This window comes from Labrus mixtus, chromosome 13 (assembly GCF_963584025.1).
Source record: "Labrus mixtus chromosome 13, fLabMix1.1, whole genome shotgun sequence".
Lineage (NCBI taxonomy): Eukaryota > Metazoa > Chordata > Actinopteri > Labriformes > Labridae > Labrus > Labrus mixtus.
The window spans coordinates 25,930,331-25,944,897 of NC_083624.1; the positions used below are offsets into that span (position 1 = coordinate 25,930,331).

The window sequence follows — 14,567 nt, forward strand, 5'->3', positions numbered from 1 at the left end:
TGTGTGTGTGTGTGTGTGTGTGTGTGTGTGTGTGTGTGTGTCTGATGATCATTTGAGAGCATAGTGGCTATACGGGGTTGACCTTTTGTTATCAGCACAATCACGCAATTATCTCTCCGTTATGTGGCGATATGGCCTTCTGATTGCAATTTGCTTTGGTGATTAGCTCCATTCACATTGAGATGAGGCTGTCACCTCCTCCCCGTCACAATGTTATCTCCTCCCCGCCAAGCCAGAGGAGGAACACAGATGGGTTGTGTGGCGGGAACCATGGAGCTAGCGTAGCATTTCATCATCTCCAAATTCAGCCAAAATTAAAAGATAATTACAAGAGCGGGGATACCGTGGTAAAATGAATGATGCTAATTCAGAATGAGTTTTTTTTATATATATACAGTATATATATATATATATATATATATATGCAGCATGTCACCGTTTTTTGTGGAGTAGATGTAAGTGAGGGATTGTCTGCTGATTGGTTCATTTTTAAAAGTGCAACCTCAGGCTGGATGTGAGGTTTCTGTCAAGTGGTAAGCACTTCCTCTTAACAAACAGCAGCCATAATAAGATGGGGCATATGCATTTCTCTTGTCCATGTCCTATCCTATTTCAATACAGGAGATTTTCTAAGACTCTTTGACTTTGGTGGTAACTAGGACGTTGATTGAGTTTGACACATATCTTTAATTCTGTCTCTTTTCCAATCAAAATAGATATCTTGCCCTTTTGGTGTGAACTGGGACCTGAAAGGCTTTATGGTTTAAGTATGAATCAGAGAAAATTTGCTGAACCATGAAATTATTCTGTTAACATGTAATTTTTCTCAAATGTATTTTCCCACTGTAGCAGCATGGCAGACAAAAGTCACAGGCAAAACGTAGTGTAAATTATGACTCCTGAATGAATTACTATATGGAAATAAATTTCACCTTTGGGTGTTTAGTGGCGGTGAGAGTGATTCATGGTCAAATCAAAGTGATTCATCTTTGCACGTTTCCATGATTGCAAAATTTTTTTTTCTCAATTTAACAGGTCACAAAGCATCCACACAGGAGCTTTTCTGAGGGATTGTCCTTGGGTTGTGCATGTTTTATGAAACCATACAAGCACTAAAACATCCAATAAGCATTTTTATCATTCTGATATTTTACAGGTGCACACAGTAATGTGTTTCCAAGCTAAAGGGTTCACTGTCCTGTAGTTAATCTTGTATGCTTCATTCAACGTATCATTCCACCTCCTCTATGAAACACATCTAGATAGTAAACAAGAAAATTCACAAGATATATGGTATATGATATATTCTCAGTATGCAAAAGAAATATAACCTAGTTGTGGCTCATGTTAGAGAACATGTTCCAGCACCATGAAGCCAGCCCTCTTTCATCTTACAATTCCTCCTGCACCTTCCTTCTGCACCTCTTTTGTCTCCTTTCTTTCTTTTCTCTGAACCACAGTAAGTTCCCCTGAACTGGCCTCTCTCTTAAAGCTCAAGATTTAATGGTTCCTTATGAGGACCAAATAAACACTCAGTGCTATCAGCACTCTGACAACAGGAGCAAGCAGCAGATAGCCATTATGTCACCGCTTTGGTTTTGCAAAGGAAAAAAGCTGCACAGGTGGAAATGATTGTCATCCCAGAAGGCTATAAACGATAAGAGGAGCTCTGATATCTGTCAGAGGGGACGCTGATGAGCTCCATGAATTAGGGTCACCTTGGTGCCTGGTCTGTTTGTGCTTCAGAAATATCAGATACTTGATGAGTTGTGACATAATGTGGATCCATGCATGAAATGTCAAGTAGATAATTCTGCATTTTCTGTTGCGTTGTTTTTTTTTTTAGTGAACTTGTTCTCATTTATAATGAAAATGGAATCATGTGTGTTACAATATGAGTGACAGATGTTTGACATATAGTGTGAGAGAATGACAGCTCCATAGTGATCATGGATGAAGGTAATGGAGCATGTCAGAGGGTAAAGTGGTAAAATCATCAACTGCAAAATTAATTACAGACACTCAGAACAAAGAAGGTTTGTGATATTTAATATGCAGGAAGGATAATTGCTTGCACCAGTGATCTCAACACATAACAGGGACATGTCAAATCAAAGTGTGTGTTAAACGTGTTGTAAAGGTTAGAGGCTAGTGGCAAAGATATCCAAGGTTGTGTTTATTCGGCCAGATCCTCGTAGATAAGAGAAACATATTAAACAAGATGAATCCTTTATTGCCCCTAGGGGAATACACCTTGAGCATAAAAACACAACATGAGCATGTGTATCTGTCACAAGCTGGATTATAGAAGTATATGATGCTTTACAAAGGCTGATCAAGTCATGAGTCTCAGAGAAAGAAAACCAGACCAGTGTGCTAGCCTGGATTAAAGTCTGTGGAACAAAACGGCCTATGATGAGGGCTCTATCTCCAATTCTAATTTGAAATAACTAAACTTGTGTAAAAAAAAATCTATGCATCATTTTAATATTCTTATACTGGTGTGTGCTGGTTTAGCTGAGGTGGTAGAGCATGCGCACCTAGGCTACAATCTTTGTTGAACTGGTAGCAGGTTCAACTCCCGATTCCTGACACTGTTTGGCACCTGTCACCTGGAGTAAAGCATTTATTTGTCTTACTTGTATTTTTTAGACCATCTCCTGGCAAAAGCAGTTACTGACAAAATCGATATCCATATTATCTTCTTAAAAGCGAAATGCTAATGGAAGCATGCTAATAGCTAAGCTAACCTGCTGATGTTAAGCAAGTAAAATGTTAATCATATTTGATGTTCACCATGTCAGTACAGTGTAAGCATGCTAACATTTGCTAATTAGCACTAGACACAAAGTACAGAGGCTGGTGGGAACATCAGTAGTTTTGCAAGTACTGGGAATCAACCAAACCAAAGATTATATTCTGATTTAAGAATTTAAGAACTCCCCAAACTAGTTACACTTCAGGGATTTTGAACATAACTGAATGACAATCTATCAAAAACACAGAACAGCAATCCATGGTAGTGCTAGAAAGGAAAAGTTGGAGTCCAATAATCACTTAAGTCAACTGATTTATCCTCTTGGGACAAAAAAAATATTTGTGCAAAGTTTTGCCAATGATTTTAAGAGACATACATCTGGATACATGGTCAGTACCCTAGTGGTGGATTCACCTACAGTTAGAAAATGCTGTTAGCAGAGCAATGCTAACTTTGAGGCACCAGAAGAAGATTTGCTTGCATTTACTTTACGCTTTCATGTATTTTTTGATTATTTTATTTTAGAGCCTCTGGCACCCCCATTATTCTAAATTCCTTAATTTATCATCTACATTGAGACAATGTAATTTAGATTTATAACAGAAACATAGGAATGTCACAACTAATGCTAGTTTGGAAGCTGTGCCTGTGAAATTGCTCAGTGTTGCTTCAAATCCAACCATTATCTTAACTCATGTGTCATAGTTGTTGTTTTTTTACATTTAATTCTCTCCACTTAAAAGGCTTGAAGAATAGAGTAAAGTGATCATACTCCTCAAAGTCTCAGACCCTGACAAGAGTTCATTGGCAGGTTGTTCATGAATAAAAGGCCTCATCTTTGATGCTGTTATTTCACTGCTCTGTGTGGTGTCTAGGACTGCAGTATTTGGCGATGTGGCCACCAAAGACATGATGAATGTAGTAGCACTTCTCCCTGGCATGCATGTGTGCGTAAAGAAGTGCTGGTACTCAGGTTGCTGTGATGGATGAGGTGAATTTTTAAGCAGGCGGTCCATTCGTTGAATAAGTCTTTATTTCGAGCCCTGGTAGTCGTTCTGTGAAGCCTTTTTAACGGGCACCATGTTTCTGCTTCAAGAAACTCTTTTCTCAGACCGTTGGTATGTCTTCAATGAAAGGAAATACATCAATCTTTTAACAGTTATTATGAATTTTTAATTCTGTTTTGATGTATCTACTCACCTCATGTTCACCTCCAATTTCATCAGCATAACTTCCGAGCAGGTTCTTCAAAATGGTTTACTTCAATATTATTTAGAATATGTCTACGGGAGCTCTGACCGTGTGGATCAAAGAGTGGCAGTTGTGATTTTCCAATGTGAGATATAACAATGTTTAACATCACATTGGAAATGGAGGAATTATGAATTCTGCATAAGAAGTATCTTATTCAAATATTGCACTTGGCCTGATTTTTGTCTTCCTTCATGGCTTAGTTCCAGCCGTCAAGTGCTGTTGACACCTCTGTGATTCTGCCTCAATCCACAGTGAGGAGCGTCTGACAGTAAACGCTCAGCCTGGACCGAGATTTGAATAAGCCATTTGTGTTTACAATATGAGCCAGCACTCACAAATACTGAAAGGAGAAGAAAAAAACTGCCTGAATTTGCCTAGCACAATGACTGCTACACTTGACACTGTTATCAGTGGTGTGCTGCTATATTGACTTTGTAATGTATAAGCAGTATGGTTCGACATCAAGGCGAGAATGTGTCTTCAGGCTCTTATTAGAGGTTGCATTGAAGCAGTCAGTTACTGGCTTTGATCTGCTCTTTGGAAAGGATTGCCTGCCTGAATCCTTATCAAAGACTCGACTAAGTTAGTGCTGCGTAAAATGACAGATTTTTTAACCCCAACATGCGCCACTTCCTACCACAAAGAAGAAATTAGTAAAAAAAAAAAAAAGAAAATGTCAAAATTGTTGTTGTGTAGTATGTAGCTGCATCTACCTCTTTTTTGTATGTGATAAAAAAAAATGAAACTGTTTTCTTGTTTCTCTCTTGAGATCCCATGCTCTGCTTGTCAGGCATTGTTGAGAAAAGGATTGGACAAAATAGGGATACAGCAACAGTCTCTGGTGCCAAATATCAATATTTTAATCCAAAAAAATGTGGCACTCTTAACAGATTTCCCTGGAAAATTGACTCACCATGTCACAACTTCATGAGTCCTCTCATGGTGGTGCTTATGACATGGATGAGGGTTACATGAACAGAAGTCACCTGGTCGAAAAAGAAGAAGACAGCGGGATGATGTAGACGGCAGTGAAAAGATGTTCAGATGAAGCATGATATGTGATGAAGTAGTGAATATAGACATTAAAGGGATACTTCACCCATTTGCATTAAGCTTTGTATCATTAGAAACCTGGTAGTATTTTTGAATGGTCGTGCATCCCGCCCTCATTTTCCCCTGAGATGGGAAATCTTTGTATTTCTGAGTCTGAAAAGGAGCTTCCAGTGACGCAAAATGACGATTTTTGTGTCACTGAAAGCTGTTGCGGTTAGCGGGGTGAAACTACAACGCTAGTTCCTCATATTTTCGACCACTGACGCTACAGACCAATCACAGATCAGTGGGTGGGAACTCACTCCCAGAATCGAAACTTAACGTCCGCCATATTGCTTGGAAGCTATGCTAACAGGCTCTATGGAGAAAGCTGATAATGGCGAATAAATATAAATATAGCGGCGAGACGGCTGCTGCCGACAGGCCGGTCTTGTGTTTTGGCTGCTGCGGCCGCTGCCCGCTGGGGCCGCCACAACACAAGACCGGCCTGTCGGCAGCAACCATCTCACGGCTATATTGCTATTATAGCTCAGCAGCCGAGACATGATGCCTGCCTGTCGGCAGTGGTGAGGACGAGGAGCCGGGGCCGGCTCGAGGGTGCTCTCACTGTTTGTCTATGGACACAGACATAGAGTCTGTTTTCTGCCAGGAATTTCGAAGATCAATTCTGGAAGAAATCTCAGAATTAGTTGAGGAAATGGTCTTATGTGTTGAAGTAAATATGTCTGGAAATGTTTTTATTACTATATTTCTACTGCTATACAGTATATTTTGGAAAAACTGTAACGATCGAATTTCCCTCTGGGATTAATAAAGTATTTCTGACCTTAGTGGGAGTGGCCTGCGGTGCTGTGCATTCTGGGATTTGGTGTCTTTCATCAACATGAGCCAAAAAGACACTTTCTGCCTTTTTCTCGGCCAAGAAGGCACCAACTTCAAAATGTATTTCACATTTCTACTACATATATGACCCAATGTCAATACAGATTCATGTTTCAAAGGGTGAAGTATCCCTTTAATAGGATACTGCATGTTACCACTTTAGGGGCATTTTATATTATTCAGTTAATCAGATATTGTGATCTGTTAATTTATGATTGTCTTGCTATATCTCAATTCTCGCTGCATTGTGATATGTTATTTTTGGCCACATATCGCTTATAGAGTTGTATGGTATCGTAGCTTAGCATAGCATTTCGTCTAATTAACCCGTGCTTCCTACTGCTAGTCGTGAGACACATTTTTTTTATATTTTGGGGCATTTTGTGCCTTTATATGAGAGATAGGACAGTGGATAGAGTTGGAAATCAGGGAGAGAGAAAGTAGGGAATGACATGCGGGAAAGAAGCCACAGGTCGGATTCGAACCCGGGCCGCCCGCTTGGAGGACTACAGCCTCCATACACATTTTTAAAAATCGATTTACTAAATTACTAAATGTCTGAACCACTGTCTGCATGGCTGTGACAAAAGGTAAAGTCTCCAGCAGCTGACCGTCCAGAATCCCTGTGAAGACGACTCAGGCCCGTCCAGCCTCCTGTCATCCTGCTCACTTGAAAAGTCTAAGTCTCATTATGGATGGCCTCCGTAAATGCTGCTGACAGAGGTGTAACTAGCTCCCATAACTTTTTGCTCCCAATGGCAGATGCTTGCTGCCAGACAGTTGGAAGGGCTGTTATCATTTGTCACTTTTTCTGCGGCTGCCAAAGACCAGCTCGTCCTCGGTCTCAAAAACTCTCACAGGAGTCTGACGGGCAAACTCTGCCTGCCAGGGATCATTTGTCAGCTGACTCAGGAGCCCAAAGCTGTTTTTGATTTTCAGCGATGATTATGACATGATTTGAATCTTTTGATTAGTAAAGACTGTTTTGTGTGGTTTTGTTTCAGAAATCCTTCCCCTACATTACGAAGTCCAGACCAATGGTGCAGAAGTTTCAGCCATTTCATCAGTCAGTAAGTGTCCTCTAACTTCAAGCTGCCAACCTTTGTCATCCTCCTGTTGTTATCGATTGTGGAAATTCAGTTTACTGCCAAAAAGGGTTTTGAAAAGACTCCGTAGACGGCCACACCAAATACAGTCCAAAGAGAGTTTGACCCATTCCAAAGAACGGATTCTTATTTTTTATGATTCATTTATATTTGATTTATTTATGTAGACAAGTAGACTTCTCAAAAATGTATGAATTTCATCAGGAGTTTTGTTTGATTTGATAAATAATCACAAGGTACGATCCTCATGTTTACAGGTAAACAGTGTAATCAAGTCTTTTAACTTGTGGTCATGAGGGAAATGCATATCATTCATTTGCATCTACTTGTGAATGTACTCATGCCAGTGTTAATCTTCACACCATTTTCTAATTTAGTCATAGTCTCCTGACGAAAATCTCCTTTATATTTAGTCAGATATTAGTCATTTGTTATTGATTTAATTTAGTCAATTAGTCACTGACTAAAATTGCACATCATTTTAGTTGACAACAATAGAAGATATTTTAGTCAACAAAATCAGACGCAAGCTTTTATTTTTATTATCAGAAGCTCCAGGGGGCGGGGCTTCACAGACCTGCAGGCGAGAGGCTCCAGGCTGCACATTGTTGCACTCACCACACACACACACACACACACACACACACACACACACACACACACACACACACACACACACACACACACACACCTTTGATGAAGTATGCTATGGTTTACAATGATTTTAGAACAGCTGAGGGGGTACGTGATAATCGTCACTTGTAATGTAGTTTTCGTTTCGTCACATTTTCATCAATTAGATGAAGTAATATTATTTATCAAATTGTCAAATAGTGGAGTTTCGGCTCGTCATAGTTGACTAATTTAAAAAGACCTTTGTCAACAAATATTTTTGTAATTTATTTTGTTGACGAGATTAACACTGACTCATGCAACATAAGACTAACTGAAAAGAATATGAACTACTTTTGACATGAGAATTGTTAATATCACTGGAAAACCAACAAATACCATGCCCTATAATGACCACAAGTCCAAGTTAAGTAAATGCCTTAAAAGTGAACATAAGTTATAGGCTTCAGAAGGCTGCAGTTGGATTTGTTTCAAAGGTTCAATGTGTGAGATTTGCTGGCAGGTCTTTTGAATCCGTGACTGAAAGTGAGATCCAATAATCAAAAGATGGTGATGGTGTTTGGTATCATTTTGATAAGCGGCTCATTTTGAACATGAAAAAAGACACAAGTTAAGTATGAAACAAAACATTGTAAATTTGAAAGCAGGAACAGCTGAACAGTAGCTTTACTACATCGTCAGCAGGTGGAAGGTGCATGTACACAAACACGGAGGAAATTGAAATTGATATTTTATAGGCAGATTCTATCAACGCCCTCGTCTTTCTGTTCATTGACTTCCATTTGTGTAAATCTGCCAGGGAGGAACAAACTAATTCACCTGAGTTATCAGTTCTATCTGAGGCCCAGATAACTTATCATTTCCTCCACTCTGCAGAGCTAATAATGTCGGGGGGCTTGTAATGGTTGTTCAGAATATACAACCTTAATATCACTGCACAGAGGTGTGTGAGTCTGAACCGTAGTGAGAAAATAAAATTCAATTTGTTCAGAGAAGTGTTGGTGAAGGCATGCTCTCTGGTTAACATTTATGTTGGAGGTTCACTTTGAAATAACTGAACGGGAGTAATTGAAAAAACAAACAGACCATCTGCCTTGAAGGTCTTTTTTGTGTCACTGGAGTTATTCATTTGTCAAAACAGAGTCAAAGCACATTACCTCTTTAACCATCAGCACACATTGTTGTTATGGTTATGTTATTCGTTTTTTTAAAGTCTAATGGCCAATGGTTGTCATTGGTTACTTTTTGGATTGCAGCGCTTTAATCCGTGTTAATGGATTGTTTGATATCATATCACAAATAATCTGTATGAACAAAGCTCAGAGGAGTTCTATGTGGGGAGTCTGAACAATGTTATCAAGCTTTACAGACTGTTTGTGGAGCCTTTTCAGCCCTATCAGGCCTGTGTGTGTGTGTGTGTGTGTGTGTGTGTGTGTGTGTGTGTGTGTGTGTGTGTGTGTGTGTGTGTGTGTGTGTGTGTGTGTGTGTGTGTGTGTGTGTGTGTGTGTGTGTGCGCGTACTGTACATGGGAGGTGGTAAGGATGGGGGGGGGGGGGGGGGGGGGGGGGGGGGGCTGTCTTTTTCTGGATAATAAATCCATCACCACTGCCTGCACTTCTGCAGCCAAAGAGCTGACTCCTGTGACAAAGTGGCCTGCTGCTCGGCATCCCGGCAGCACAGCCCTGCTAATAGCAGCAACCTCTGCTTAATGTCCTGACGCTAATGAATCCATGGAATTAACGTTCAGAGCAAACAACAAACTGATAGAAGAAAACAGAAATTCAGTTAGATTAGCTGGAAGGAATTGGATTGGTGTTTTTTTCTGCTATCTCGCCTCTGCTCGAAATTGTTACTTACACAGACAAATACACTCACATCCAGATGTTCTAGTCTTTAGTCGGACAAGTAAATGAACAGTATAAATGTGGGTTGTTGATGGATGCATTGTTGAGCTCAGGTGAGTCGTTAAGGCTTTCTAGTTTATACTTTTTGTCTCACAATGAATCAAAACTTTTATTAGAAAAAAGCTTTTTCTTTCCTTTGCGGAGTATTGAATGTAAAGCAGTAAATACTCAGCCATTTGGATCAACTGATACTGATTTCCAGCTACAGGCCAGTATCACAAAGAAGCAGCACCTATTGGCAAACACTGCACATCACAGATAGGGCTGCCATGGCAGGGCTGCTTTTGGATCGGGGGCCATGGTGACAGTGTCAGACAGAGAAAGACAGATTAGTGACCCTGACTTAAAAACACATGCTGCTGTGAGAGTCTGTCAGTACTGATCCAGAAAAAACAAGCCTCATACGATGTTCAGGTGATCTCACACTTTGTCAGGAGTTGTTGAGTTGTTTAAGATTGAAAATTATAGATTATGTGCTGATGTCTTCAGTGTGGCTTCTGTTTTTTTTTTTTTTCATTTAAGGTGTCTGATAAAGGATTTCGAGGCTCGTCCGTCGGTGACCCACCTCCTGGAGCATCCCTTCATCAAGCAGGCCCACGGCAAAGATGTAGCACTCCAGCAGCAGTTGGCTGTTCTCATCCAGGAGCAGCAAGAACTGGGCTGCAAAACCAGAACCAAGTAAGTAACCTTCATCAGCTTGACATGAATAAAAATGTTTTGAAATGACCATTACATGATAACATGGCTGGATGCTGCGTTTGTGTTCTGTGCTGTCTGTCGGAGATTTCTGTTGCTGCAGACTGAGTGGTGATATCATTTCTGTCCAGTAGGGGGCAGGGTCTCATCTCCTTTCACTTAGGGATGACGATGAGTCTCAGTAATGGACATTACAGTATGTGATTAAAGAGAAGTCAGGGAGGTGTGACTAATTCAGAAGGAGTGATTGTGCTGACTAACCTCAGATTGATAAATACCATTTAGGCCAGAGGATGAGGAAACCATTCTTTAAGGGAGTCTTTAGCACTGAGTACTTCTCCACCCGTGTGATTAAACCAATGAAATATTCTCTATAGTCTGATTTATCTCTGAAAAAAGAGACATTTCAACCACAATGCCTATTTTTGAGCCTAATAGGGTTATTTTCTATAGGGATTTTAATTACAGCTTTTAGAAAGTTCCATTTGTTTTATATGGATTAATACTTTACGATATTACCTGTTTTAAAATAATACAATCTCCATTATTCAATTGATCAAAAAAGTACCTAAGCTTTAAAAAAAAAAAAACACAGATCTGCAATAATAATTTTAACCCAAAGCTGCCACAAGAGGAACACAGAGAGCAGCAGAGGTCCATTCAAACTCACAGGTCAGAAAACACTGACGTTTCTCAAGTCCTTTTGGTGTCTCATAAAGATCTTACAATCAGAGTACAGAGGGGGTGACACTGTGGCAGAGTTAAGAATTAAATGTTGCAGATGTATTTCTGAAATTAAGTCGACGTTCAGCAGTTTTCTTGCATTTTATTTGTAATTAAAAACATGAAACGACCCAACATTGGCTGTCTAAGACTCTTTTTTTTTGCTGTGTAATGGACACAAGTATTGATAATGTCATATTATTACTGCTAGCGTATTGAAGTTTATAATTCTGGTACCGTGACGACCCCGACATGGATAATAGTTAATAGTATATACGAGCAGATACCAAGGTCAGAGAAAGTGTTGTTGTAGATTTATTCTTCATTCATTATAAATAGTTCAGAGAAACTCTCATTGCATCACGTGACAGCAGAAATAGTCACAAAGCTGATATTTACTGGAGAAGTACTGACTATGCTGATGCTTAATCTTCATTCTAAAGGAGTTTGCTGAACCTGCCCTTGACAGAGAGTGTTGATGTTGTGCCAGCTCTGTTTACTCCAGAGAGTGTGCAGAGTCTGAGCCTGATCCCGAATTCCTGTCCACAGTGAAAGTGGATAATGGGATTAGGAGCTTGTAGTGCGAGAACTGGGCTCGCCTGGTTTAGTCTCTCATGCCACAGATCAGCACACAATGACTCCAGATAAGAATAAAGACAGAGAGAACTTAGAAGTGGCTGCCCTAGGTGGAATAGTGTGATTCAGTTCAAAGCAGGAGAGAGGTAGAGTCCTGCTCTAAAGGGACATGATGACGAGCGTTCTCTTCAGAGGGACCTGATATTTTAACTTCATTACAGCGCTATATTCAGAATATAAAATGAAAACAAAGGCAGAGGAGGAAACAAGTCCTGACCCGGAGCTCAAATATTTCCATTGATGCTATGACTGAATATTTATTAAAGTAGAATATAGATACACCCTGTGAATATGAGTGTTTGCAGCTTTTTCAGTAGCTTTGATATAAAGGACAAGGGTGTTTTTTTTTCTTTATTATTCTCAACTTCATCTGCAGCAACACCTGTGAAAAGACCTGAACTAACAATTTTTACATCCAGGAGTCTAAACTGCTCTCTGACTTCTCTTCTCTGTGGCACTAAGTCAATGATTTTGTACCATTTGAAATACATATTTAAAGGTGGTTTACTGCTTTCCAGTTTCATTCTCATTAAAGTAAAAGAGGTTAGATGGCACTGTATTTTTCTAAAATAAACAAGTCAATATTAAAACGGAGTAAATAGGGTAGGTGTCCATGAACTGTTTTCAGGATAAATACACAAACTAGAACTCAGTAAACAGGTGAAACACATATTATACTGTGCTACTATACTATTCAGAAGTGGATGCTTACACATCATTAAATTAAAGTCTGTTGCATATGAACTTTCTCATGGAAATTCAAATGTATAATTTAATATATTGACAGAGGAAAAATCTGTTATTACTGTTCAACAGCTAGATGAGCTAACTGTAAGCTAACATTAGCTTGTTAATTTGATCTGTTAGACTGAAAAGTAAAAGAGTTTCTGTGATTTATTTTAAGGTAACATTTAGGCTAAAATCTGACTTAAATACTGTTTATTAATTTAAACCACAAAACTTTGATGCTAAATAAATATCATAAATGTTGTAAATAAATGCATACAAAATGACTCTATGAGAAGCATTAAATAGCTTAGCATGATACGATCATTCCCTCATATTCTTTACTGCATTAAAACAAGTAACATGATTATTTATCTAAACATGTTGAAAAAACAAAACAAAGAATTGACCATTCACTTTGTTGAAAAACACCATAAGGCTTTTATTGTTGTAAGTTAGTCTTCAGTTTGTGATGCTTTATTGACTTCCTGTTTGCATAAGCTCACATTAAGTTTGCCTTTCATTGGAAGCCAAAACAAATTTACACATATAAGCATTCATTTGTGAAACGGGAAAGTAATCCGTTTAAAAAATATAGTTAATAATTTATTAAGGCCTTAAAAACAAAACGTATTACACATTTATAAATAGGCTAACTGATGCAGTCTGAACCATGATGATTATGATATTAACAGCCACAGGAAGGTCAAATATGTGTTGATTTGACTTTGTTTATTTTTATGGATATGATAAAAACGACATGTATAGAATATCACTCGCCCTTTTCTTTGGATTTGATAGAAATGGCTGCTTGTCGAGTGTACACTGACACACTTGTATTGACACATATAAGCTGTGGGCAATCACAGGCACTGCTCTCTCATGCTCTCTTTCACACACTCTCTGGTGTCCCCTGAGGATTCTCACAGTCCCTTCGAGCCAGCTGGCTCGGTGTTGACCTCTGCCCACTGGGGCTCATTGTTAGAGTGATAGGTCAAAACACAGATGAAGTGCAATCTCAGCCTGCGATAATGGGAGATGTGTCTCCTGGGAGAGCTTAAAGGGCTTCACATAAACCTTGGAAGTGACTGGGTCTAAGATCCACACAGTCAAAGTACTGTTTCTCATTCAATAGTCACTTTACAGCTTTCTTAGACATTATCATGTCCTTGGCTTTTATACAGGCACGACCGGATCAATACTCGTAAAACTCTCATAATAGAGCGATGTCCTGATGATGATCTGGTAAACCTGGAGTTCTTAGACGAGGTAAGATTTAATGTGTTTATCGTATTATACACCGATCGCTGCTAGGTCCAATGATCTTGATGCTATGTGTTTATTCCTCTTTGTAGGAGAAAATAATCAGCCATCTCCAGAGGAGGTACGGTGAGCTGCAGGTGTACACTTATGTTGGTGACATCCTCATTGCTCTCAATCCTTTCCAGAACCTCAGCATCTACTCTCCTCAGGTTGGTCCAGTAACTCTCATCATCCCATTTATATCCCAACCACAATAGAAATAACGAGTGATTGCTCATCTGTCAGGCTGTTGTCCCTACCATAGAGGACATGTTTATGTATTCTTTTAGTAATTTTGAAAAAGAACCGTCACTGTGAATATACATATATTATTTAATTTAAATGATCAATATACTCACACTTATTTATGTAAATACTGTAATTGACATCTTAATTTAATGTTGTACCTGTACATAAGAGAGCACAGTTCACAGAAGTTAAATTACTTGTGTGTGTGTAAGCATACCTGGCCAATAAATCTGATTCTGAAAAGAAATACAAAAATAAACCATAAAATCTGACACATACAATATAATTGTTGACACACACCATTATATCAGCGTTCATTGTATTGTAGCAGCATTATTCCAAGTTTGGTAATTGGTTCACCGCTTGGGGAAAGACTACGTCCATTAAAAATGTTAATAGATTTTTTGAATGAGATACTGTATCTATATATTAATGGTCTCTAAACAGTGAATTCTGTTTATCATGAACTTTTTCTCTCAAACCCCTGTCAGGGTTTTTTTTTTTTTTCGTTTTTTTTTTTTTTTAACTTTTATTCACCAAAACGTGCATACACACACTCACACAATAAAAAACATGAGATACAAACAAGACGGGAACTGTGGTACAATACAGTTTTGCAAGCAGATTTAGACAAAAACAAACAGA

At 38.9% G+C, this 14,567-nt stretch overlaps 1 protein-coding gene across 7 annotated transcripts in view; it reads left to right on the forward strand.

The window, feature by feature from the left end:
* The window catches only part of myo3b (myosin IIIB), a 69,816-nt gene that overhangs the window by 12,862 nt on the left and 42,387 nt on the right, over positions 1-14,567 (forward strand). For all 7 annotated transcript variants that reach the window (XM_061054424.1, XM_061054425.1, XM_061054426.1 and 4 more), the window contains 4 exons: positions 6,952-7,017; positions 10,113-10,268; positions 13,556-13,640; positions 13,727-13,843. In XM_061054424.1, the coding sequence (XP_060910407.1) occupies positions 6,952-7,017; positions 10,113-10,268; positions 13,556-13,640; positions 13,727-13,843 (424 nt within the window). The remainder of the gene's footprint in view (positions 1-6,951; positions 7,018-10,112; positions 10,269-13,555; positions 13,641-13,726; positions 13,844-14,567) is intronic.